This window comes from Schistocerca americana, chromosome 8, assembly GCF_021461395.2.
Source record: "Schistocerca americana isolate TAMUIC-IGC-003095 chromosome 8, iqSchAmer2.1, whole genome shotgun sequence".
Classification (NCBI taxonomy): Eukaryota; Metazoa; Arthropoda; class Insecta; order Orthoptera; family Acrididae; genus Schistocerca; species Schistocerca americana.
Genome location: NC_060126.1, coordinates 35102052 through 35125471, shown reverse-complemented (window position 1 = coordinate 35125471; position 23420 = coordinate 35102052). Strand labels below are relative to the sequence as shown.

Sequence of the window (23420 nt, the reverse complement as noted above, 5' to 3'; positions counted from 1 at the left end):
GTCTGACTAAGGTCACAACTTGTCCACGGTCAACCCTTTCATTATTCAGAAAGGTGTCGACGCAATTGCAGGTCCTGTAAAGTCTTATTCCAGATTACGGAATGGCACCTTGTTGTTAGAAACAGTCAGTGCCCTCCAGGCACAAAAATTGCTGCGTACTTCACTACTCCACACCTTCCCTGTCCTGGTTGAAGCGCACTACACCTTAAATTCCTCGCGTGGAGTCGTTTATACACGCTCCCTCGACGGATTGTCTGACGAAGAAATTCAGCACTACCTGTCTGACCAGGGTGTAACGGCTTTTCATAGAGCTTTGAAAAGGGTTGATACGAACATCATTCCAACCTGCACTGTCTTCTTGACATTTGACAAAGTTCAGCTCCCATCGAAAATCAAAGCAGGCTGTGAGAGAATTTCTGTTCACCCTTACGTCCCAAACCCTACGCGTTGCTATTGGTGTCAGCGGTTCAATCACATCAGCCAGTCCTGTTCCAAGCCGGCCAAATGTGTTACGTGTGGCAACGATGCTCATGAGGGTGCTTGTCCACCTCCATCCCCTCGTTGCATCAACTGTATGGGTGACCACGCTGCTTTCTCTCGAGATTGCCCCATTTTTAAAGACGAAAAGCTCATTCAGGAAATCAGAGTGAAAAGGTGTCGACCGTTGCTGCTCGAAAACTATTCGCCAGTCGACAGCCCACCGTGCCTCAGACAGGAAAGTACAGCACTGTCCTTGCTTCTCCTCGGCCAACAAAGGAGGCAGCCACGCAGACTTGCGACCTCACCTTTAGTGCCGCGGTTGTCAGATCGGCCAGTGCAAAGATCGCCCGTTCAACCTCACCACTTTCGCCTGCCCACACTATGGCTCACTCTTCATCGGGTTCTGCTAAATCTCGAGCCCAAAAGTCAGACACCAAGACTTCGAAAAAAGAGCATACTCGTGAAGATTTTTTATGTACCCCAACTTCCTCCTTCACTTCCTCCATCATCTAAACACCATGTTTCCAAGAAGGCTAATAAGAAACCAAGTTCATCTCCTTCTCTGCCAAGGCGTGTCTCCTCTACAGCACCACCTGGCGGAAATCGCCCTTGGCTGTCTTCTGTGTCGCTGAGGCGCACTGCTGGCGGCCGATCAACCGGCCGATCGCTGGTGGCAGGAGCTGCTTCTGAACAACCTATGGATCAGGATCTTCTGCCTTCGGCTGAATGTCATTCCATGCTGTCGGTCGCAAGGTCTGAGCAGTCGTTGAGTTGACGGCAACCTTGGTCACATTCCTCCATTTTCTGTTCACCCTATGTCCATTATCCACTGGAATATCCGCCAATCGGGATGAATTATCGATCCTCTTACGATCCTACTCGCCGGTCATCTATCTTCAGGAAACAAAGCTGCGTCCTGATGACCACTTTGTTCTCCCCCATTTTCAGTCCGTCCAATTCGATCTCCCCTCTGTTGAAGGCACTCCAGCCCATGGAGGACTCATGATTCTTTTCCATGATACTGTGCATTATCACCCAATCCCCTTAAACACTTCCTTCCAAGCTGTCACTCTCCGTCTTTCCCTTTCTGGATATAACTTTCCTCTTTGTACTGTATAAATTTCATCGACCACACCAATGGCACGAGCTGATCTCCTTCATCTTCTTGGTCAGCTTCCACCCCGCTATTTGCTGGTTGGGGACTTCAATACCCACCACCCGCTTTGGGGATCTCCACATCCTTGTCCACGTGGCTCACTGTTGCTAGACGTCTTCCACCAAGTGGATCTAGTTTGCTTCAACACTGGGGTCTCTACATTTTTGTCTGCCTCCACGACAAATTTCTCTCATTTGGACCTTTCGGTCGGTACTGTTCAGCTAGCTCAGCGCTTCGAATGGTTCGCCCTTGATGATACACACTCGAGTGACCACTTTCCATTTGTCCTTAGACTGCAGCCTCAACTGCCATATATGTGCCCGTGACGCTGGAAGTTTGCCCAAGCCGATTGGACACTTTTTTTGTCTCTAGCGACATTTGATGACCGTCACTTTCCTAGCGTCGACGATGACGTCACACATATTACAGACGTTACTCTTACAGCTGCGGACCGTTCAATACCACGCACCTCCAAATTGCCCCGGCGCCCCCCAGTTCCGTGGTGGAACGAGGCATGCCGTGACGCAATACGTGAGCGGCGATGTGCTCTTCGCGTTTTCCGTCACCATCCTACTTTGGCCAACTGTATCCGCTATAAGCAGTTCCGTGCGCGATGCCGCCGCGTCATCCGCGATAGCAAGAAGGCAAGCTGGAAATTCTTTATTAGCTCATTTAACATCTTCACTCCCTCCTCGGAAGTTTGGAGTCGGCTTCAACGGTTATCAGGCGCGCCTAGTTTCTCCCTGGTCTCTGGGCTCACTGTCGCGCATGATACATTAGTGGACCCCGTCGCAATATCTAACTCATTGGGTCAACACTTTGGTGGGATTTCGAGCTCTTCAAATTACCCACCAGCGTTTCTCCCGAAGAAACGTGCAGCGGAAGTGCAACCTCTTGCTTTATTCTCTCAAAATCGCGAAAGCTGTAATACTGTTTTCTCCATGCAGGAACTCCAACATGCACTCTCGTCTTCTCGCTCCTCCGCCCCAGGACCGGATGGTATCCGCATCCAAATGTTGCTGCATTTATCATACCATAGTCTGCATTGCCTCCTTCGCCTTTATAATCGAATTTGGACCGACAGTACTTTTCCCAGATGATGGCGGGAAGCTATCGTCGTTCAGTTCCGAAACCTGGAAAGGACAAACATCTCCCCTCTAGCTGTCGCCCCATTTCTCTCACGAGTATTGTATGTAAGGTTTTGGAGCGTATAGTGAATTGCCGTTTAGCTTGGTGGCTGGAGTCCCGCAGTCTTTTAACAGCTGCCCAATGCGGTTTCCGAAAGCATCGTTCTCCAGTTGACCATCTTGTTGCTCTCTCCACTTAAATCATGAACAATTTTCTCGGAAACGCCAAACAGTAGCAATATTTTTTGATCTGGAGAGAGCATACGATACCTGTTGGAGGACAGGCATCCTCCGCACACTGTTCTCTTGGGGCTTTCGAGGTCGGCTGCCCCTTTTTCATCGCGAATTTATGGCAGAGCGCACATTTAGAGTGCGGGTGAACACTACTCTCTCCCGTACTTTCTCCCAAGAAAACGGGGTACCCCAGGGCTCCGTGCTAAGTGTTGTACTGTTTGCCATTGCCATAAATCCAATTATGTATTGTCTCCTTCCTGATGTCTCGGGCTCCCTCTTTGTGGACGATTTTGCGATCTACTACAGCTCTCAACGGACCAGTCTTCTTGAACGAAGTCTTCAAGGCTGTCTCGATCGCTTCCACTCTTGGAGCATCGAAACAGGCTTCCGTTTTTCTCCCAGTAAGACCGTTTGTGTTAATTTTTGGCGACGTAAGGAGTTCCTTCCACCCTCCTTACATCTAGGACCTTCCAACCTTCCGTTTTCGGACGTCGCTAAATTCTTGGGTATTATGTTTGACAGAAAACTGTGCTGGTCCTCCCACGTTTCCTATCTTTCGGCTCACAGTCTGCGATCACTCAACACCCTCCGTGTCCTGAATGGTACCTCCTGGGGAGCGGACCGAGTGGTCCTACTCCGCCTCTATCGCGCCTTAGTGCGCTCGAAATTGGACTATGGAAGCATAGTCTACTCCTTTGCTCGGCCGTCTATTCTTCGGCGCCTCGACTCTATCCACCACCGTGGATTACGTTTAGTGTCTGTAGCTTTTTACACCAGCCCTGTGGAAAGCCTTTATGCTGAGACTGCTGAACCTCCGCTGTCCAATCAGCGAGCAGTCCTTCTGAGTCGTTATGCTAGCCATCTGTCTTCCATGCCTGCTAATCCAGCCCATGACATTTTTTTCGACGCCTCCTTGGATGTAGGGTATGCAGGCCGCCCTTCCTCCCTACTACCACCGGGAGTCCGCATCCGTCAACTGCTCCATTTGCTTTCCTTCCGCTTGCCTAAAACCTTGTTGACAACTTGGGGTACAGCACCGCCTTGGCTCCGTTCCCGGATCTGCCAGCTCCGTGACCTTTGTCAATTTCACAAAGATAGTACCCCTTCACTTGTTTATCATTGGGCATTTGCTGCTCTATGTGCACAAATAAAGGAAGCCACATTTATTTACACTGATGGCTCGAAAACATCGTTTGGTGTAGGGAGTGCTTATATTGTTGGCGACACCCCAAATCAATTTCGGCTTCCCGACCAGTGTTCGGTTTATACTGCGGAGCTTTACGCTGTTCTCCAGCAGATACAGTATGTTATCTGTTTAGATTCTCTCAGCTCTCTCCTCAGTCTCCAAGCTCTCTACCCTGTCCACCCTCTGGTCCACCGGATTCAGGACTGTCTGCGCTTGCTCCACCTGGGGGGCGTCTCGGTGGCGTTCCTCTGGCTCCCAGGACTCATTGGTATGTGTGGCAATGAGGCGGCCGATATAGCGGCCAAGGCTGCCGTCTCTCTTCTTCGGCCAGCTATTCGATCGATTCCCTTCGCCGATCTACTGAGCGTTTTATGTCGTCGTGTTGTTCTTTTATGGTACGCACATCGGTCGACACTTCCCCATAATAAATTGCGGGACGTGAAAGCTCTTCCCTGTACTTGGACCTCTTCCTCCCGAACGCGTCGTCGGGAGGAGGTAATTTTAACTAGACTTCGGATAGGGCACTGTCTTTTTAGCCATCGACATCTTTTAAGCGGCGATCCTCCACCACTCTGTCCCCACTGCTCTCAGCTGTGGACGGTAAGCCACCTTTTAATTGAGTGCCCCTATTTTACTCCGTTACGCGCCCGTCTACAGCTGACGCCTGATATATCGTCAATTTTAGCAGATGACACGCGCTCGGCCGATCGCGTTCTCGAATTTATTAGTGCTAGTGAGATGATGTCAGTCATTTGAAGCTTTTTTTGGGGACAACCATCCCCTTTCTGTAGTGGATTTTTAAGCTTTCCTTCTGCTTTTAGTCTTGGGTCTACCTTCAAATTCCGCTTCTATCTATTTCCTCAGTTCTGACCATGTATTCCAACTTGAGTTCTGGACACAAGTATGGAATACATTTCGTTTAGATTTATTAATGGTTTTTAGGGGCGAACCATACAACCAGCCTCAGGCAAGGAACAACACTAACCTGTTACATCTTATTAAACTGGATTTAACTCAATGGTCGAATATAGGAAAAGAGAATTTCTTATCTTATAGTACACTAAATGTAACATATTTAGTGTGCTATAAAATAAGAAATTCTCTTTTCCTATATTCTTATGTGACCCTCTGTTACAAAACTGTACAGGAACTATACATTTCCGTGCCTTCTGTTGCTAGAAGGATCTTAATATTCGTAGACAGAGAACCTCAGAGACCGTAATAGTTTCTCAAATTCTTGATACCTTTCGTGGCACCTGAGGAAAATGTGATAACCACCTTCTTCACTTCCACATTCACATGAAGATGATTTGACCAAATTCAGGTAGTAGAGATTTGGCGGATGTCCCATGACTGAAACAATGTCGTGCCAATGTTACTATAAAGTGAGGTGACAAAGGTCATGGGATAGCGACCTGCACATAAACAGATGGCGGTAGTATCACGAGTGTTGGCACAAGGGGCACAGGTCACTCTGCATTGTTCCCAGATGTATCCAAGATAGCGGCGAAGACGTCATCCAAGATGGCGTCGTGTGCACTTGGCAACAGTGCATGACGTCATCCTAGATGGCGGAAAGTTTGAATTTTCGTGGGAAAGTGCCACGCCCCCCTCACATGAGGCAGCAAAATCCCTTTCATACTTAATGCTTTAGAAATTCCTATTGAAATACGAGTTCACCTACACGCCTATGGTGACGCTCCAAGCTGTGCCACGCGCAAATGCGATCGACGCCGTCGCAGTACGCAAGCCAGCGCGTGCTATCGCTCTCACACAGTTGCAGGTGAAAGTTGGGTCTCAATTATACCGGCGGCACTGAACCCCAAGGTGCAGTCCGCATACTCGAGACACCTCAGGCCAGAATTGTCTTTACCACTTATGATAGAATAGCACAGGCTGCTCTCCGCCCTAGCGATTGTAACGGACCATGCGTGACGTGTTCAGCCGTGCGTACCTGCCCCAGCATGGCTCACGCCGCGTCTCCCAGCGAAACGTCTGTGTGTCGCCATCTAACAATGTTCCCAATGTTATTCTTATGTCACATGGATTTCTACATAAAAAAAAGTCCAACCCTCCCTCTCGGCAACTGTATAGTGTCCCAGAAATAGTTGACCCTCGCTTTGTAGATGTCTCAGCTTGTATGCACGAAAATTCCTGCTCTAACAGAGCTTGTTTACAAAAATAATATCAAATGCACTCATCCCAGCGCTCCTAACATGTTACCCTTCCAGATTTCAACATACGCAAATGTTCCCTCCACTATGTAGAGACTCCTTTATCCCAGTGCAAAAGATGTCAATCGATCGAGGATTCGGATTGGCTCTTACCGAATTTACACGCCGAATTACTGATGCCGCCGGTAGCGAAGCACCATCCACCCATTGTTTTTCGGGCTTTCTGTGGTTATTTTGCCCAGATCGCTGAACTGCATTGACAATTAAACCCACGAATTTGTGTACAGGCTATCAAGTACATACGAGACTCTAAAAAATATTGCAAGCCAGGAAGATATTTGCCACTGTAACTACAATTAAATATTATGTTTGCTGTTACAGTCTGACGCTGTCAGTGTAGAGACAGTGTCTCCTCTTGACGACTGCCATTCTGGAACTAAACTCATCTACAGTGCATATAATTTTTCACGTAAAAAAATCTCTCTCATACCCTCACGGTTATCGATGTGCTGAATCTATACAACCCTCACGATAGGGCACACAGTCATCCTCTCTAGTCGTGCCATAATATAAACCAGAGGAACTTTAAAATGCCATATATACACATTTTACACAATGGAAGCCACAGTAACTTTAAAATATGTACACACTTGACACAAACAGTGCAGTTATCTTTCATATCTGTACAGCATCCAAAAAAATTATGATATGCCTACACTCACACTGGCTATATGTCACGATGCTCCCCCAGTCCTATGGAAACACCATCAACCTGTTCTTTCTACAGGCACAACATTCAGCGGAATAAACTATTTTACACTGACCAGCATTTTGCACCACCATCTAAACCTGTCTGCAGATCATCAAATACATACGAGACTCTCAAGAATATTAGAGTGTGAAACCAATCACCACCCCAGCAATATATCACCGAGTACCGTGTCGATCTAGTAAACATACAGTTCATATCCTCCACCATACGAAATGATCCCTTTTTCAGTAGTGGGACAAACTCACTCTCAGAACTGTTCTACTAATTCGGGATTGCTTCCCCTCGGCACAAACGCATTACTGTCTCGGCTTCCTTGCCTGCTCACTTTTCTACGCACATCTCTAGACTCATGGATTACAAGAGCACAACTATTTTCGCCATAATACAGGGTGAATCAAAAAGAATACGACAACTTTAAAAATGTGTATTTAATGAAAGAAACATAATATAACCTTCTGTTGTACATCATTACAAAGAGTATTTAAAAAGGTTTTTTTTCACTCAAAAACAAGTTCAGAGATGTTCAATATGGTCCCCTCCAGACACTCGAGCAATATCAACCCGCGACTCCAACTCGTTCCACACTCTCTGTAGCATATCAGGCGTAACAGTTTGGATAGCTGCTGTTATTTCTCGTTTCAAATCATTAATGGTGGCTGGGAGCGGTGGCCGAAACACCATATCCTTTACATACCCCCATAAGAAAAAATCGCAGGGGGTAAGATCAGGGCTTCTTGGAGGCCAGTGATGAAGTGCTTTGTCACGGGCTGCCTGGCGGCCGATCCATCGCCTCGGGTAGTTGAAGTTCAGGTAGTTACGGACAGATAAGTGCCAATGTGGTGGTGCTCCATCCTGCTGAAATATGAATTGTTGTGCTTCTTGTTCGAGCTGAGGGAACAGCCAATTCTCTAACATCTCCAGATACTGTAGTCCAGTTACAGTAGCACCTTCAAAGAAAAAGGGACCAAAAACTTTATTGGCTGAAATGGCACAGAAAACGTTCACCTTACGCGAGTCACGTTCATACTGAGTTGTTTCCCGCGGATTCTCAGTGCCCCATATACAGACATTGTGACGGTTGACTTTCCCGTTAGTATGGGAAGTTGCTTCATCACTAAACACAATCTTTGAAACGAAAGATTCATCTGTTTCCATTTGAGCAAGGATAAAATCACAGAAATCGATTCTTTTAATCTTATCAGCTGCAGACAGTGCTTGAACCAATTTCAGACGATAAGGTTTCATAACTAACCTTTTTCGTGGGACTCTCCATACAGTTGATTGTGGAATTTGCAGCTCTCTGCTAGCTCTGCGAGTCGCTTTTCCTGGGCTGCGAACAAATGCTTGCTGGATGCGTGCTACATTTTCATCACTCGTTCTCGACCGTCCAGAACTTTTCCATTTGCACAAACACCCATTCTCTGTAAACTGTTTATACCAACGTTTAATACACCACCTATCAGGAGGTTTAACACCATACTTCGTTCGAAATGCTCGCTGAACAACTGTCGTCGATTCACTTCTGCCGTACTCAATAACACAAAAAGCTTTCTGTTGAGTGGTCGCCATCTTAGCATCAACTGACGCTGACGCCTAGTCAACAGCGCCTCAAGCGAACAAATGTACAACTAAATGAAACTTTATAGCTCCCTTAATTCGCCGACAGATAGTGCTTAGCTCTGCCTTTTGTCGATGCAGAGTTTTAAATTCCTAAAGTTGTGGTGTTCTTTTTGAATCACCCTATATTATACCATTTTCGCAATACTTCTCGATATAAAGCACTAGGCAACAACCTACTGATCGCTAATGCAATTCCAGAGATATAGACTGGAAATCATTTCTCTACAAACCCCAAACTTTAGCGGCTTGCAGCATGCTGTAAACCACTAAAACACCCAGATAATTTACAAGCCAACTAAGATCTTTCCCATGTCTAGGAAAGGGGGAAACTTGTCCTCCACACGCTAGATGCACACACCAGAATCGATATTCTCTCAACTAAATAAAGGTGCGAAATGTGCAGAAGCAGTCAACTGGCCAATTTATTTTAGATGGAATAACAGTCCAGCGCAAACGCACCTCCATACACAATCTTCTCAAATTTCCATTTGATCACGAAAGCCACCCAACACATTCGAAGTATTAGTTCGCTATTCGGACGATTACACGAGGGCAAAGTTAACTTATATACATTCCTACACTTCAACAGGCCTTTACATTCGGACGGCTGCTGCCGTTAACGGGAAACGAGAATCATTCATGCACAGGCAATGCATACACAGAATCATTCCTGAAACCTGGTCACATAAATGTTCTAGCATTATAATTCAAAGTTATGATCGCGGTCTCAATTGAATGGATTCGACAATGAGCGAAATATCGGAAATACACCCTGTTGACTGCTGTGGCTCTGGAAATACCTGTACCTTCCATATGACTGGACGTACTCTTCCCTTCCAATCACAGTACTCCAAGTCAAATATATACCTTCCCTACAACAAGTATCCATAATAAAAGCTATATCTGCTTTACAAATCGTGATAAGACATTACCTCTGAATGAGGTGATTTTCTTTTTCCGGACAAATACCGTGACGGTGATCGTAGGAATGTATAAGCCCATGATGCAGCCTCAGGATAAAGTCAATGAACTTTAAAAAAGGATTGGCTAAGGAACATGGCATGTAAGATGTATTTCCTACTCCTTCACACTAACCCCAACTACATCATTATTTAGTATTTGCAATGCATTCTGTGTCGAGACCATATGAGAGGTTCTGCCATATATGCACTGAGTTACAGGCGACGAGTGATTGAGAACGAGTATAAAAGTAGTAGTAGATCATGTGCTGATTGAAGTCGTAAGAAGAAAAATGTACACTAGCTTCTCAGATCTCTAGTATTACGCTATATGTTAGAAATTATGTCCATCATTTGGAATCAGGTCTTTCCCATGAAGCACATACATGCATAGGCTCACACTCACAAGTGAATCATATTTCAGGCACTCTCACATCTCTAAAGGATCCATCTTCCTCGAACATAATTACTACTTGTACTTGCGTATCTTCTGGTTTGCGCTAGACAGTTTGTGCATGGGAACAAGTATGCGGCAACAAGAGAATCCAGGAAAACGTTGACATCGAAAAGAAGGAAATCACGGAGGCAGTCAATTTTTCTTCGACTGAGGCTGTATTATACTGTGTATCTAGCGAGGTATCAGTGATAGACGGGAGTTGACTCCTGTATTTGGTGCTTTCCAGGATGACAGAAGTATTCAGCTCTACACTTACTTGCATCTGCGCTAAAGGATAACAGAGAGTGGATGGGTTGATCGATTGAGATAGAGTTGTAACGAGGTACGATTTAATGGTTGACTGATTCATTCTAGAGTAGGAGAAGTTGCTGCTGATCAATTTTTTTCCAGTGTTCTGTCCGGATGCATCAGTCCCGTGACATAGCCTACGTTCTACTCTCATACAGCCACGCGTTCCATATGTGGATTAAAGCATTAAGGCACTGTCTACTTGGGATTTCTAACAGTAAACCTGTCAGTCATCAGAGGACTCCCATTTCATCAGTGATGAAATTTGACGCAATCCTCTAAACGAACTTTGATTTATGCGATCCCCTCCCCCCTCCCTTCATGTGGCATCCTGGGCGTAAAATCGCGACTTCGTCAAACTAAGTTAGCGGTAGCATGTTGTGAGGCTCTGCAATCCCATTTTACACAATTGCCCGACGGATGTTCTGTTTACAGAGTTAGTGACGGAATGACTTGTAATTTTCACATGTACGACACTGCTGCTATGTATTTATCTGTTTCCATTTTGGAGGTATCCCCCACTGCTAATGATCATTTTACATAAGCCTGATGCAGGCGTTGTATAATTTACGAACCGTGATCCGATGTGAACAGTTGACACTATGCGTCTCACCAAAGCTATATTGTGCTCCTATCACGCAGAGGGAGTGTTTTACGGAAGTAGTTTGTTTTTCGTTTTACGGTTCGATAAGATAGTTCATCGTAGAGAAATCGGGAAGAAGGGTGTATGTCATGCGCTTGAAATATATTTCTCAATATCGAATATCAACGCTACATTCCATACGACTGATAGGTCGGAAACGTAGGCGATCTAACATCATAGGCCCGTTTTAAGTGCAGAACGTTATAGCCTTACGAGTGCGTGTGTTTATGTTCTCTCTCTTACCAATACCTTGCAGGTACCGATCCTAGACTCTAGAACAATACTTTAGAGTTGAGAGCTTGGATGATTTACGTAAAAATGTCTCGAAATCCATCTGTCTGGAACACCATCGGGTATAAAAATGAATCGTTTCTTGTTCTAAAGTGTCTACTACTACATCACGGCACTTTGAAATCTGTTACTATAAATCGAAAAGGAGTGCTAAGCTCCGCGACATGGTCGCATCTCGAGAAATCTCGTGCACTTGGATGCGTTAGGACTCAGAAAGCTCAACATACAGACAGTAGCAGTAGCAGTTCGATGTGAGGGACTGGGTACGCCCCTTAGGAATACTTGGAAGGCTGCACGCTACGCTATTCTGGGGAAGTATTGTGAAATCTATTTCTCCATGCTGGACGCATACTGCAGTCTGCATCATTGCAACTGCATCAGCACCTTGATGATTTCTAAATCGTCTGAGCTTTTATAATTCGTATTTTTTCTTGTTGAGGGGTAGAGAATAATGATATCATGTTTGGCTGATTGATTTGAATGGACATGGATCTGTAGTACTTGTATCCAGTTTGGGGACGTAGCACATTGTACGTATTTCCACCGAATGCTCAAAACACGGTCCTGTTGCGGTAACTCAGGTCGTTCTTTTTCTACATGGTGTGCAGAAGGTGTTGGATATGATTTTCTCCAACTTCTGCTCAGTTCCGACTTAAATTGGAGCAATCATGTGCAAGAAGCTGTAGAAATGAGTGTGGCTGTAAGATGTTTAGGGTGTGACTAAAATCAGAACGCAATTTTACTGTAGCAGATAGGTTCGACAAAGGTGGCTCCTTTAGAGATATGAGAGTGCCTGAAATACGATTCACTTGTGGGTGTGATCCTATGGATGTGTGTGCTTGAATGGAAAGACCTGATACCAAATGATGGACATAATTTCTAACATATAGCGTAATACTAGAGATCTGAGAAGCTAGTGTACATTTTTCTTCTTACGACCTCAATCAGCACAAGATCTACTACTATCGTTTATGTTCGTGCTCAATCGGTCATCGCCAATATCTCAGTGCATATACGGCAGAACCTCTGATATGGTCTCGACACAGAATGCGTTGCAAATACTAAAGAATGATGTAGTTGGGGTTGGTGTGAAGGAGTAGCAAATACAACTTACATGCCATGTCCCTTAGCCGAATTACTTTCAAAGTTCATTGATTTTATTCTGAGGGTGCATTGTGGGCTTACACATTCGTACATCACCGTCACGATATTTGTCCAGGAAAAAGAGAACCACCTCATTCAGAGGTAATGTTGTACCACAATTTTTAAAGCGCATATAGCTTTTAATATGGATACCTGCGTGCATCTGTAGAACCAAGAGCGCTTGTGAGAGTAACATGCAGTAGTTGTTGGGATCGGGCTTTTTCTTTAATATCTGACTGGTTATGTCTCTCTTTCTATGACACAGTGGTTGGACTTGCAAGAAGAACCTAAGAGACATGTACAACCATCGTTTATTGTCGGTCGGTATTGTTTCGTATTGTACTCAATCATTTATTGATGAAATATTACATTTGGTAGTAATGGTGGGTGCGTGCATCAAGTTTATAAAGTACTTGTTTGTGAAAAGGATATGACAATGCCGTGTTGTAGGGAACGTACGGATTTGAGTTTGAGTACTGTGATAGTAAAGGTAAGAGTATATCCAGGCATAAGGAAGGTAAAGATATTTCCAGAGCCACAGCAGTCAACAGGGTATATTTCCAATACTTCCCTCATCGCCGAATGCCGTTCAATTGAGACTGCGATCATAACATTTAATTGTAAGTACAATGATAGAACATATATGTGACCAGTTTTCCGGAATGTTTCTGTGTATGCATTGCCTGTGGTGGGAATGAGTCTCGGTTCCCATTAACGACAGCAGCCGTCCGAATGCAGAGGCCTGTTGGAGTGTAGGAATGTATCGGAGTTAGGTTTGTCCTCGTCTAGACGACTGAATAGCACAACTAGTACTTAGTATATCTTGGGCGGCTTTTGTGATTAAGTGGATATTTGAGAAGATACGTAAACAGGTTCCTTTAGAGTAGAAATTTTCGTGCATAAAGGCTGAGACATCCAGAAAGCGAGCGTTAAGTACTTCTGGGACACTATACAATTCCTGAGACGTCGAGTTGGCTCTTATGTTTTTTTAAAAAGCCATGTGACATAAGAATAACACTGGGAACATTGTTAGATGGCGAGCCGACACCCAGACGTTCGGCCGTGAGACGTGGTGTGAGCCATGCTGGGGCAGGTACGTATGGCTGAACTCGTCATGTATGGTCCATTACAAGCGCTAGGGGGGGAGAGCAGCCTGTGCTATTCTACCACCAGCGTTAAAAGCAATGCTAACATGTCCGATCGCGTCATCATCGGCGTCTAGGTGAATATGTATTTCGATAGGAATTTCTCAGGCATCAAGTATGAAAGGGATGTCGCTGCCTCACACACGAGGGCAGCTGTGCGTGGTTTGACAGCTGTGGCCGAGTTACTTCGTTGGGGCTGTCTGTACTCTAAACTGGACAGAGGGTGCGGAGGGTACTTGAGTGTGTCGATTACATTATTTAGTGAGCAGTTCTGTAGGCTGTACTATGCCTTATGTGGGCAGTTTACGAGTATTGAGCGTGTCTGCACGTCTGTGTACTGCATTATTTAGGAGCGGTTTGCTATTGTGTACTAAAATTATTTCAGAAAATTAGGAGTTGTTTGGGTATCTGCATACTGAGTATTGTGACCCCAAGCAAATCAGGGTGAGCGTTTCATGTCAGTGTGACAGATATACTCCATCGCTAAATAAATTGTTCCAAAATAAATAGAGTACACTATTTCCTTACTCTCCCCAGCAGCACAGCGCCCTGAGTCATCGCGCCATTTCCCCTCCATCCAGATCACCATCTTGGATTATGTCACATGAGGAATGATAGCACCCTCTGGTGGCAGTATTGTGCACTAGGCCAGTTGGACTACAGATCTCGTGTAGGAGAGACTCTCTGCCAAATAAAGACTGCTGTCCAGAGTCGTTTTCCCGCCATTTAGCCCCGCTATCTTCGCTTACGTCACGAAACGGACGACAGCGTCCTCTGCTGGTGGTACTGAGTACTAGACCTCGTGGTGAACACACTGTTTGCCGCCATCATGCATAACTGTACTTCTGTCATCACCTGACATCACGGTAGCATCCTCTGGCGGCGACGAAATGAACTGTCACTTGGGTTATGGACCCAGTGGCGAACACACCTACATGAAATAGTTTAAACAATAAAGACCTTCTTTCCCACGAAACCTTAGGAGGTGGCGACTGAGGTTAGTGCAAGTGTACTTTCTTTCACGCCATTTTCTCAGATTAACAGTGACATTCCAAGTGATCTTTGTTTACCGCCTAAATTCAAACGTGGCGCCAGTTCATAGGAGGAAGTGGCGGTCGGATGACTTACGTTATCTGAGGTAGACCAAGTTGTGTGTCCTCGAGCGATTTTCTTTGCTTAGTAGAGATATGGAGGTGCCGTACATTATCCTGTTGGAATTTGAAATTACAGCCATTTGTTGTGTAAGGAGGTGTGGCACTTTCCCGCCAAAGTTTAGACTTCCCGCCATCTTGAATGACGTCATGTGCTGTTAAAAGCCTACACGATTCCATATTGGATGACGTCATCGCCGCCATCTTGGATAGATCTGGCAACAATGCAGAGTGACATGATGCCAGTACTATCGTGTACACAAGGTGTAAAGGGGCAGTGACACACACAGAGGTTACGGTTACTACAAGCCACACCACAAGTTGGGAAACGAGGCCAAATTTCTAGTAGTTTACTGTCGAGTTGAGATTTTCACACACAAATATTTTATTCATATCTTACAGAAGCTAGCAGTAGGGCAGTATTAGCCTTTCAAAACACTTCGCTAAATGCAATCAAGTGATTTATAGCAATACAACAGTTTAAAAAATGTAAAGAACATTAGTGAACAGCTACTAAAGTAAATACAGAACTTTGTTAATAAAGTACAGTGAGGTAGTGAAGCTACCAACACAGCCATTAAAAAAAAATCAAAGGTCTCAGCAAACACACGATTAATGGCAATAAAGGAATTGAGGAATTTAAAATGTTTTTAAACAAAAGTGTCCTGGAATATCATTAGAACATAACAGATATGACGGACCCGCGTAAGGCGGCCCCAAATCACCCACTCAGGGATGCTCAGAATAGGCAGAATACTGACCAATTTAAATACGCCCGTAAACACAATTGCCACTCTCAGGCTGGTCACTGCATCGACTTTTAGCCAGCGAAAACTTGTAATAAGATGGCGTAACTTGCTGACAGAATTAGAGCTAACTTCGTGCAAGGAAACATTACACCACACAGTCCTGAATGAGCGACCATATGATCGACCAACAAGAAGCATGAATTTACTCATAACACACGACAGAAAAGCGAGACAATTAAACTGCCAAAACTACACCTCCCATCGGGCAGTAACGAGAGGAGGACGAAAGATCACTGTCTTGAATTACACCGGTGGCAGGGACAGGAAACCCATTCGCCGGAGGCCACAAGGCAGAAGAGACACTGGTTACGCAAACTTATTACTTAATGATTAAACCTTCCACTAACTTAACTTGCAATTATGCTCGAACAGGCAGTACACGACCTCCGATGGCACTGATCCACACATTCGACCGCGCACGCGTCGCCAACGTACCCAACACATCACGGTCACGCGACAACACGCTCTGCCACCGGAGTTCACGTCTTGTCTGTAACTTTGACGGGTAGTGACCGCTCCTTCGTGTTAGGTGTCTCCTTTTAAACTCCAGTGTTGAAACGGAGGATTTAATGACGCTTGTTAACGTTACACCAAGGCGAAATGAACAGCAACTACTCGTGGGGCGATTCTGTATACAACCAACACGCGGGGAGCTCTTCCGTCAACTCGACCCGCTCGCTACACACAACCGACATACATCACGTGGCGACTCGGTACAACCGACCGCGCCTGCTTCGCCACACTCCCTCCCGTATCCACCACACTCTCTCTGCGCGCAACGCCCCTACTTCCACGCCACCACACGAGGTTACAACCGGTCAAAGATCTCACTTCCTCCATAGCAGATTCCCGAAAGCAAAACGCAGATATCGATAGCAGAGGGAAAAGACAACTAAGCAGCCACTTAATGACAGACAATATATCAAGCAAACATGTCAGGGGAAGAAAAGGAAAACCAATGCAATCTAAGTACAAGGTGTAGCACGAGGGTGAGCATTGGCGAAACTGTTATTTGTGCTCAGGTGATGCATGTGGAAAGGTTTCCGCCTTGATTATGGCCGCACGAGGCGAATTAACAGACTTTGAATGCGGAAGGGTCTTTCGAGCTAGACGAAAGCGACAATAGTTTTCGGAAATCCGGTATTCCGAGATCCATAGTGTCAAGAGAATGCGGAGAATGCCAGATATCAGGGATTACCTCTCACCGTAGAACACACTGTGACAGATGGCCTTCCTTAAAGTTCGAGAGCAGAGGCGTTTGCGTAGAGTTGTAAATGCTGACAGACAAGGAACGTTACCTGACATAACTTCAGAAATTTGTGTGGATGACATTGCGTCACGTCACTGTTCTTCTGACCTGTCGCCAACAGTTGCGGCCCGTTCTGGAGAATTCGAACGCCCTACATGAATCCCATATATAATTTATGGGATATAGAGGCCAGATCGTTGACAACATTCTACACCGGCAACACTTTTGCTGTTACAGACGGCTGCTGGGGCCTTCCAATGACTTGTTGAGTCCTTGCCATACCGAGCGGCTGCACTGTGCCGGGCAAAAGGGCACGGTATTTTGAGGTATTCGGCGACTTTTGTTATCTCAGTGCAAAGTTTCTACTACATCTACGATTTTGGTACTTAGTACGTGATGGGAGATTAGCTACCACTGGAGGATAGCGTCTTTCTTCAATGCCGCAAACCGTTGTAGATATTCACTCCATCAGGCAATGATTATAATTCTTATGCTGTGAAGAACATTGTCGGGTGGCACTTTATTGTATTTCGCTGCAGCGGTGTAAAGAGCTTTCCTGACCAGCGTCTCTACATTTTCATTTATCTTTATTCTATTGTGCATGTTGAGCCGTAATGCGATGGTCGTCTTATTTCTTAGCCGCGCGGCGTAGCTGTGCCGTTTGAGGAGCCTTGCTGTGGTTCGCGTGGCTGGCCACTACTCAGAGTTTGGACTCCTCCCTCCGGCAAGGATGTGTGTGTGTGTGTGTGTGTTTTATCCTTAGAATAAGTTAGTTTAAGTTAGTGTAAGTTAGATTAAGATGTGTGTTACCCTAGGGACCTATGACCTCAATAGTTTGGTCCCATAGGAACTTACCACAAGTTTCCAATTTCTTATTTATGCAGGAAATCTCCTGCGTTGCTTCTATAATGCGATAAACTAGATACTTTTCGGTACATCAGCATAGTAGCACTTTAACAGCACCATTACTGAATGTGAGTGTGATACAATTGATTTTTTTCTTCTTGTACTTCTTTTGCGTCTTTAAATCTGTCTAAAATCGCTTTGAGTTCTTCAGGGAGTGTGGACACAACTTCAGGGAGCTTAAATTTGCCTCAGCGATTAGCCTTGCCATCTACAAAATCACTTCCTGCCCCCTCTTTTTATTCAGACCCATCCTCGTCGATCAGTTATGTGGACCGTCCAGGTGCTAATTTGCTAGCTAAAATTTTCTCACTCAGTGTATCTTTGCTGAATCGAATGTGCGTCTAGATATTCAGCTTCAGTTAGGTGTGAGCGTAGGGCGTGCTGAAGCATCTCATATTTTGCGAAGTGGCCACGTATTTGCGGAAGGAGAGAGCATCGAAGTAAAATTCTGCTAAAGGTGGTAGTTTCTTCGTAATTCAATTCATGCCTTCATAGCACTTTCATCTCTCTTATCGAATTACAATTTAAGATGTGAAAACGTTCCAGGAGGAATCTGATGATGAAGAATTTGACAGTAATAAAATGTCATTACACCTGCGCTGGAAGTACATTTACTTCCATTAGCCATGAGTTAGTTGGAGTCGATTTGGATGCTCTGATACCTTCACGGTAACACACGGTTTTTGTAGTCTATCCTGAACTGTAACAGATGCATCCATATTCCCAATAAGGTATTATTTGCGCGCTATATATGCTAATGAAGATTTTGAGTGTGCTTCTCAACGAGCACCTGTTACCGCGGGAGGTATTTTCCTGGCACCTTCAGATTTGTTAATTATGTGATGTGTGTGATGTGATCATGTTAATTTATTAAGGGTATAACGCCCTAAGTACTTGACCACTCTTTAGATCAGGAATATAAAGTCCTAGTCTTAGAAGTCTTGTTTCGTTAAATCTACGTCTCATACATACGCACACAGCCATTCATTGAACACTATCACAGTGTTATGCATCTGCTGCTGACACAGGAAATCTATTGATACTAGTCTTCATTTCCCGGTTTGTAGGTTTGCTTGGTCCGTATTTTATTTAAAATGTTGCATAAACGAATTCATCCTTTCCCCGACATGTGTTGGAGCAATCAAAGTCACTCAGGCTGGGTCACATAGTCCTTCTGCACGCTATTGCTCGAGGAGTTTCCAACAGGGAGGAATCGCATTTAGTAGATGTTCCAGCTGACGCTCTACCATCAACTCGCTTTTTGCTTTTCTGATCCGCTTGGGGTCAAGCTGCATAAAATGTTTTCAAAAAAGATTTCAGATGTTGCCTTTAGTTTTCCCATTGCTATATTAATACATCTTACTCTCTAGATTTTATTCCAAACGATATTCATGGATCATTGACTTGGTGAGATATTACATAAACGTCGGCAGGTTCCCTTTTTTTATTTTTGTATAGATGGTGCGCCCTTAAAGAACAGGAAATTTTCCTCTGTGGCCTGTCGCTTGTAGGTGTATAGATATTGTCTCCCCTTGTTAGGTGCCGTCTTGTGTTCTTCATCCGACTAGACTGCAGGCGACCTCGGAGAGGCACAGAAGGGTCTATTTTGTAGGGTTGAGTCTTCCGCTACCCTTTCAGTATTATGTACTAGGATGGCATAATCCACACTCAGACCCTCTCTTTAAAGTCTTTCGTCTTCTCCGTCAACATTTCCCCAAATTCTGTCCTCTGTGCTTATGTTCTATTGCATTTGTAAGCTATTCTATCTCACTTGCAAGAGTAATAGAACGAATTTGTTGTTCAGTTGCTTTAGAGTTTAGAGTATAAAGAATTTGCTACATTTTATTCATGATGACATAGAATGCAGGTAGGTGGTAAGTTCCTATGGGAGTAAATATTGAGGTCATCGGACCGTAGGTTGAAACAGCACACAATCAGTACAAGGACAGCACACAAACCCATGCCTGAGGGTGACGCGAACCTCAGACAGAATGGAACGCTGTTCGTAGAGTCATAATGTAGGTATTGTGAAGGAAACTCATTGTAATGAGGCTGTCACACACGAAGGACATGAGGTGTTCATCAGTAAATACATGAGCAGTGTCAGGACTATAGTTTTAAGGACCTCTACTACAGATAGTAATCCATCCGAGCACATCAATCATAAATTTACTTTCAAAAACTGCAGGATTTGCTGTTGCCTTTAGACACACTATAGCTACAAGAAATTAAGTTAAGAGTATGTTTGTATTTGTACGTGTGTGAGTGTGTGTAAGGGGGAGGTGTGGTGGTGTGGTTCTGTGTATGTGTACTTGTGAATGTGTGTGCACATGCGAGTGTGAGAGACTGCTTGGGGATATGCTTGTTATCATGCAAACACTCTTCTCAGCAAGTTTGTATATGTGTAAATGCCAACAGATATGTTTGTGTGTACGGGTAAAGAAGTAATCTACAGCTATCTGAAGTATTTCGATTAAATTGTTCCCTGTTAAGCATTAGCCTGCTGTGTTGATGAGGAATTTTTGACAAATTTGCAAATAAAAGAAATGCTACGACATGAAATTTAAATACCTGAAGAAACGACAATGTTTGAGTGCCACGTTTGGGTGTACTAAAAATGGGGTTGTAGCACATAGGACTATTACACCTTCATAAGGCATCTGTTTCAGTGGTGAAAATTGTAGATTAGTTAGTGGTCGTTATGACAAATGCTTTTTTGGAACTGGTCTCATCTCAGGTTTTTCTGCAGTATTCTTAATCAGGAGTGTGTACTTGGAGAAAAATGTGACAGTTTGCCGTTTTTGCACAGGAGCCTACCTGTAAAGGAGAAGAACAGCAGGCTGATGCAGGCAGCGAAGGAGGATTCAGTCGGCGAGCTGCAGACGCTGCTGGCAGCTGGTGCGGACGTGCGGGCGAGGGATGAGGGCGAGCGCAGGTTTACCGCCCTGCACTGGGCAGCAGACAAAGGACATGAGAAGGCAGCGAGGTGCCTGGTGGAGGGTGGAGCAGAGGTCGACGCCAGGTGCAGCAGCTGGCAGGAGACGCCCCTGCACAGGGCTGCATACAGTGGCCACGAGGCTGTGGCGCGGCTGCTGCTGGAGGCAGGGGCGGAGGTTGATGCCAGGAACAAAACGCAGAGCACGCCCCTGCACCTGGCTGCATATCATGGCCACGAGGCTGTGGCGCGGCTGCTGCTGGAGGCAGGGGCGGAGGCTGATGCCAGGAACAAAACGAAGAGCACACCCCTGCTGCTGGCTGCATTGGAAGGCCACGTGGCTGTGGTGCGGCTGCTGCTGGCGGCCACTCCTTACCACAACGCCAGGGATCAGTGGGGGCGAACGCCGTTGCATAAAGCGGCTGAGAGAGGCCACGTAGACGCGGCATCTGCACTGCTCGAGGCTGGAGCCGACCGGTGGGCCAAGAGCAACGACGGGAAAACCCCACTGGACCTCGCCACGCAGAACAACCACCAGCAGCTGATAGGCATGCTAACGTGAAGCTAGCAGTTTGACAGACGTCCTTGGAGTAAAACGAAAAGAACCCCATTCCATGACTTCTTCATTATTAAAATAAATATATGTATAGTACATAATCTTATTCCAGTTTCAAATCTTGGCCCACTCCTTTGACTTTTGCAGGATTTTTCGCAAACTATAAAAAATGCTGCAAGATTAAACTTCTCTCAAATGTGAAAACGTGTTCGAAGGTTCACACGGTCAAGAACCTAGGAACAAATATTCGACTCAAATTCAAGAATACACTATTGAAGAGATTTTCTCTACTGCGGCAATATACGTGTTACATTATTACTCCACTACACACCAATAACTAGTAAATTAAATTAAATGAAATTAAGAAAACGTTTTCTAATAAAACCGTTAAAAATTAAAAACATGTTGAAATAGGAGCTATTGGCAACTAACACAATGTTCAGTTCTCAAGACAGGTGTAATTGTTAACAGATTAAAGATACTCAGTTTATTATCAAATACCACATGTTCCATCCTAGAACGCTTTCCCTACACGATAGGGCATGGCTTAACTGCTCACACCTTCTGTAAAAACATTTAAGGATATATACAATTTTCTACACAATAAAACTCTCTAACTGAAGAATTAACAACATATCCGAAGTAGCCTCAATATACTATGCAGTATTTAAATACGTAGAACACAAAATGTTTGCAAATGCTGCAAGTCTATTTCCTCATCTCTAAAAAAACAGAACATTAGAAAATGGAGCAAACTGCTTACTGCATTGGTTCATCTGATTCTAAAATTGATTTTTGGTCGGTAGTTATCTCGAGTGACTTGTTTTCCTGGGTACATTTTCCAGTAGTATCAACACATCCCTTACTTGTAAGTGTGCAAGTATCATCGTACCAAGAGTGACAATGAGACATATCTACAAAGTCATAATGAAAACTAATTGTTGAGAAATTTTTATGCTGTTCTCTAGATTTGTTGATGTGTTACAAGTCATGCATGTTACTCAGCCATGTTACATGTCATGCATGTTACTCAGCCGACTTTCCCACTCTGCTGACAAAGGCTACTGCTTGCTGCAACTAAATTGTAGCATGTGACAAGGCTTCGTGTAGCGTAACTATCTCAGCATACTGCGAGACTCTCAGAAAACTGTCCACACGTGGATAATCCTCTCCTTCTGCTCGACAATGCTATACCACACTAGAGCGCTGCATGTCTGCAAGTGTCCAATACCTTGACTTTTTGAACCAAACATTCTGTAGTGACAGTATCAAAAAACTCGTCTCTCGTTGTCAGAAATCTGTTCTCCTCCAGGGTGACTATGTTTAGAAATAGATTTGCATATGTGAAGAGTAAAGATATGAGTTTTCAAATAGAAAAAATTCGAAGGTATTTTTTTCATCACACCCTTTTAAAAACTAATCCATTAAGACTCAAGCTTCATTTTGTGCAGACAACAAATCTAAAACTCGTCTATTAGTAAGAACACCAGTTATTACAGCATCTGATCACAGAAAAGTAGTTGACAGGATCGTGGTTTGTACCAAGTGAAACTACTGCAGATTTCACCCTACCCAGGTTCAAAATGGCTCTGAGCACTATGTGACTTAACATCTGAGGTCATCAGTCCCCTAGAACATAAAGTTAGTTAGGTTTAAGTGGTTCTAAGAACATCACACACATCCATGCCCAAGGCAGGATTCGAACCCTACCTAGGTAATAGTCACGTACTGCTCCATAGCTTGAATGCTTCTTCATGTCAGACCCAGCACAGAAATTACTTCTGTATCTCCTGTGCAGTAATTTGTGTCTGTAATTACAGTGTGACAGCATTAGCAATAGTCACACGGCATTAGTTATGAACCCAAACTGAATTAACTCGTGTGCCTGCAGTACAGATGGTTTGACAGCTACTGTGTTTAATTACAATGTGGTGTCGGTTGCAATATTCACACGATCTGCTTATTTGAAATCGCATCATTAGTTTATCACCATTTGGAAACAATCTTAGGCCAACATCACCCAGTCGTAGTGCTGCAGTTGTAAGACGTATCACCACGTACCAGGTAATGTGTATCTCCAATCATACTCCACAGAGTGCTGCAGCGGATTTTCTCTTCTTCCACATTTCCCTTCTGTGT

At 44.6% G+C, this 23420-nt stretch overlaps 1 protein-coding gene across 1 annotated transcript in view; it reads left to right on the top strand.

The window, feature by feature from the left end:
• The window catches only part of LOC124545312 (ankyrin repeat domain-containing protein 17-like), a 94825-nt gene extending 73448 nt beyond the window's left edge, over positions 1 to 21377 (top strand). Inside the window, exon 4 of the mRNA XM_047124214.1 lies at positions 20600 to 21377. Within this exon, the coding sequence (XP_046980170.1) occupies positions 20600 to 21287 (688 nt within the window). The 3' untranslated portion in view covers positions 21288 to 21377. The remainder of the gene's footprint in view (positions 1 to 20599) is intronic.
• The last annotated feature ends 2043 nt before the right edge of the window (positions 21378 to 23420 follow it).